We start from the raw sequence: 4,335 nt of genomic DNA on the forward strand, positions 1-4,335 counted from the left end.
TAGAGCCTTAACTATAGCAAAAACTGACATGTGTATAATCTACATGTAACTTCCAGAATTATTCTGAATATTTGTTTTAATTAATGATATTAGTTGCATATTATTAATTAATTAATTTAATTTTCTTATTGTTTGCTTTACAAAATATGCGGAGTAAAACAAAAGTCTGTAACTCTGTCCCTTTAAAAGTTTGAGCAAGTCAAAACTAAATCCTATACATTTTCATAAAAAGGACGCAACCACATCTACCCTAATTAACATTGCCAAATTTAGTTTAACTAGTTTTCGAACCCTCGCTTCGCGCCGGGGGTTCGGTTTTCAATGTATTTTATTGCGTTTAGTTTGTAAAATTATTTCGTGGCTAACGATGATGTCGTTGAAGCGCAACTCGAGCCGAACTAAAAGGTATAACCCACGAAAGATTTTAATGTTATTTTAAATTAACAATATATGTGCATCTCCGCGTTTCGTTATGGAATTTTTGACTTTTAAAAATTTAACGCAAAATCAACATGTATGAAAAGTACCTCAAATATTTAGCGTTTTTTAAAAAGCGTCCATTTTGCGTATAATTAGTGACATTGTGTTCCTAAAATTATTTCGAGTTTAACGATGGTTTCAGAAAAATATAACTCGTTGCGAGTGAGAAGATATGACCCGTTGAATATTTGGGTGGAGTTTATTTAAGATTTTTTATGAAAATGGTTATTTGACAGTTTACACCCTATTTGGGGGGTTGTTTTGAATTTTTGAAAAAAGTGTAGGGGGCTTTGTTGGTGTAATGAAATTTAGTTAAAATTAAAAAAAAGTGTAAAATCACGAAAATAACCCTGGTTGCTGTTCACCATTTTTGTCTATTAGATAATGTAGTAATAAGCTATAATCAAATGGTGTAATTCATAGGTTGAAAATTCAAGCGGATAACAAACGATAATTATCATTCAATACTCGATTTGTATACTTGCTCGAATCGTCGCTATCTCTTGAATCCTCTTCACCACCTACCTACTGCATTAGCGGATAAATGTTAAAGGATAATATGTCTCAAACCTTTCAGAGATATATGGCGCCACTATCAAGGTAGTAAGATTATCTTCTATTGTCTAATAAATTTTCCATTAGCATAAGAACCTGCCAATATTTATATGTTCATTTCATTTTAGCCTTTAGATAATTGATGTGTTATTAGTGGTGGTCAAAATATAATATAATGTCTTCTCATAAATTAAGAAAAATGGGGATATATAATTCAATGAATCAATAACAAACTGGGTTAATTTTGACCATTTTTATATGGTTAACTACGCAGACCCGTTACCATCTATCTAAACTGGGTTAATTGGTGGTCAAAATATGATATAACGTATTCTTATAAATTAAGAAAAATCAGGATATATAATTCAATGAATCAATAACAAAGAGGGTTAATTTTGACCATTTTTATATGGTTAACTACACATACCCATTACCATCTGTCTAAACTTCAAATGCTAAACGATATGACCTATTAGAGTACCGACCGAAATTAACCACACTTTAACATATTATTTTGACAAATCCCCCTTTAAACGCAATAAAAAAACGCAGTCTGGAAATGAACATAAAGCGTCATAAAAAATGGTGACTCATTTGAAAACGATTTTTGAGCAGCCGTGCAATACACGGGCTCAAAACCTAGTATAGCAACATAAAATAACAACTTATAGAGGGTATTTATGTAATTTTTCATAAACTCAAAATTTATTTTTAAAATTTACATTGCTTTTAAAAAAAAAAAAAAAAAATTTAAAAATTTACATTTACTAGTTTTCTTCGTAGCTTAATATTTAAATAAGCTCTTACAAATTTTATTTACTAAACGACGTTAAAAATTTCAACTCATAAAATAAATAAATATAATCTCTAGTGTTACCATACGTTCTAATTCAAGACAAGCAAACCTCCGAAAAATTGAGAATGAAAAGAAGAATTTTATTGATGAAAATTTGGTTATCAAATTCTCTTACAATCAAATGCTATTTAACACTAGTAAACTAGCTCATTACTAATGACTAACTACCGAACGTATAAGATGTTTACACGTGTCTAGATCAAGCTAATCTTCAACTAAATTATGATTAACGGCAAACAACATCACATTTTAGTTACCCATTTTTCGTTTGGGCCTGTTTCCTTTGGCCTGGTCCACTTCAGTATTATTTATTGGACTTCTTTGTTCATCTGGCCCATTACTCGTATCACAAACACACACACACACATCCTATTAACATAACCAATTACCCAGTCTCCATTCGACATCACTTTAAGTTTTCAAGACACAATCACTCATATTATGAGAATTATTAATATAATATTAAATTAATATTAATATTAATAGTAAATCTATCATGGGGACTAAATCATTCATGTACTTTTTAAATTGAAAGGCGACGCAGAGTAAACGGCTACTAAGCATACATCATATTGCAATAACACGATAAGACTTAGGATTGGTAACTGAAGCTAATTACAAGTTTCAAACACAAATAAATATTAAAATATTGAACACCCCATGAATGATTTGTCAATAACTTCTTGGCTATACTTGCAGACATAATGAAGTCCCACAATAAGTTCCGTAATCGCAATTTCACTCGTCGCTTGATCTGCATAGTACAAAGTCTGAACCAAAAGCACATTAGCCCCTGAACCCATAGGCTGTTTCTCAAAACTCCTCTCAGAATACCATTTTATCATGTTATGAGCAAGTGGTGATAACCAATCTAGAATTCTTTGAAACGATGATTTTCGATCTGATGCAATGCTTTCATCGTATGCTAACAAATCTTTTTCTTTTTTCGATAAAAAGAGTTTTTCTCTTAGTGAAAGTTTAACATTTGTTGTTAACATATCATACAAGTCTTCTCTTGCAACAGAACTCATAAACCGAGGTGACATTGCTAAATTCTCGATAAACAATATAATATTTGCATAACGTAGAGCTAAACAAGCGCTACCAAGTGTCGGTTCTTGAAAACTCACCATTCTTTTCTTGGCATTCACGGTAAAATTACCTTTCTTGGTAGGGCCGTAATTGTCATTTTGAAAAATTCTAACACGAGGATCGTTTCTAGATGCCAACTTATTTGATGGATATGGATATGGGTATCTGCCACAAAGTGCGGGTGTATATCCGTTTTTTGAAATGGGTCGTTTAGATGAACGGTCGGATGGATATACTGAAGCTCGTGCAACGGTACACATTGAATTCTTGCCTACAAAACAACCACCCTCATTCAAATCTCTTATTCCCGAAGCTCTGATACCAGTTGTAATTCCAAAAACGACCTTGATCCTCTCGACAATAGTGAAAAGTGATCTAAGTAATAGTCTAACAACATAGTCATAGGTTCGAACCCAAGGAGACATTTCACGTAAGCCACTTACCTCCTCACGTAGCCACATCACCTTTTGATGGAACTCGTGTAATTGCCCTTTATTCACACCGTTGTATTGCATTTTGGTTAACCTAATCTCTTGTGCAGACAATCTATCAAGATCATCATGCAATTGTAACATAATTGTAGCGAATCTCTTCATTTTTTTAACACGTTTCTCCATTTTTTTCAACCTATATTCCCATCCACACCATTTAAGATCAATCTCAAATGGGTTATCAAAAACATGATCAAGATGATGATACACGGGGTCTACACATTTTTTCCCGAGTCTAGCTACTGATATAGCCACACACTTCAAGTTATCAACGATTTCTTCTAATACAAGATCCATGAGATAATTATGATCGTCTGAAATGAGCGTACGAATGCCAAGTGAATATCGGAGTTCTTCTTTTAATAGTGACATCTGCCTATCAGTTAAACAGTTCCATATATTGACTACTTTACACATCATTCTTGTAGCTTCGAATGATACGATTCCAATTACAGGGTCTTCAAGCTCCAGCCCCTTGTTTTTATGCGGAAACATAGTTGGAAACCAGGATGAATCCTTCATTTTTGTTGATCTTACTTTCTTGAATATCACGAGTCTATGTAGATGAATCTAAAATACCAAAAATAAGTATCAAGAATAAGTTAAAATGGTACTCCATAGCAATATCATCAACAAATACTCTTTAAGAAACAGAGCAAGCTTAAAGATCAATAATTCATAAACATAAACTTGCGTAAAGATGTAACAAAGTTTGGTAACACATAGTAAGACTCCTATATACAAATTCCAAATCAAGACTTACTTACAAATTTAATTCAAAAATGTAGCAAATTAACATGAGTATTCAACAAACTCACAAACGTTATGCCTTATAAGCAGCCTATAAGATCAAACACATAG

At 32.4% G+C, this 4,335-nt stretch overlaps 1 protein-coding gene across 1 annotated transcript; it reads right to left on the reverse strand.

Moving 5' to 3' along the window:
• Window positions 1–2,532: 2,532 nt before the first annotated feature.
• Window positions 2,533–3,996, reverse strand: LOC139889248 (protein PSK SIMULATOR 1-like). The gene has a single exon (XM_071872211.1). It carries the CDS (start codon window positions 3,994–3,996, stop codon window positions 2,533–2,535), a length of 1,464 nt encoding a protein of 487 aa, XP_071728312.1.
• Between the last annotated feature and the right edge of the window lie 339 nt (window positions 3,997–4,335).

This window comes from Rutidosis leptorrhynchoides, chromosome 1 (genome assembly GCF_046630445.1).
Source record: "Rutidosis leptorrhynchoides isolate AG116_Rl617_1_P2 chromosome 1, CSIRO_AGI_Rlap_v1, whole genome shotgun sequence".
Classification (NCBI taxonomy): domain Eukaryota; kingdom Viridiplantae; phylum Streptophyta; class Magnoliopsida; order Asterales; family Asteraceae; genus Rutidosis; species Rutidosis leptorrhynchoides.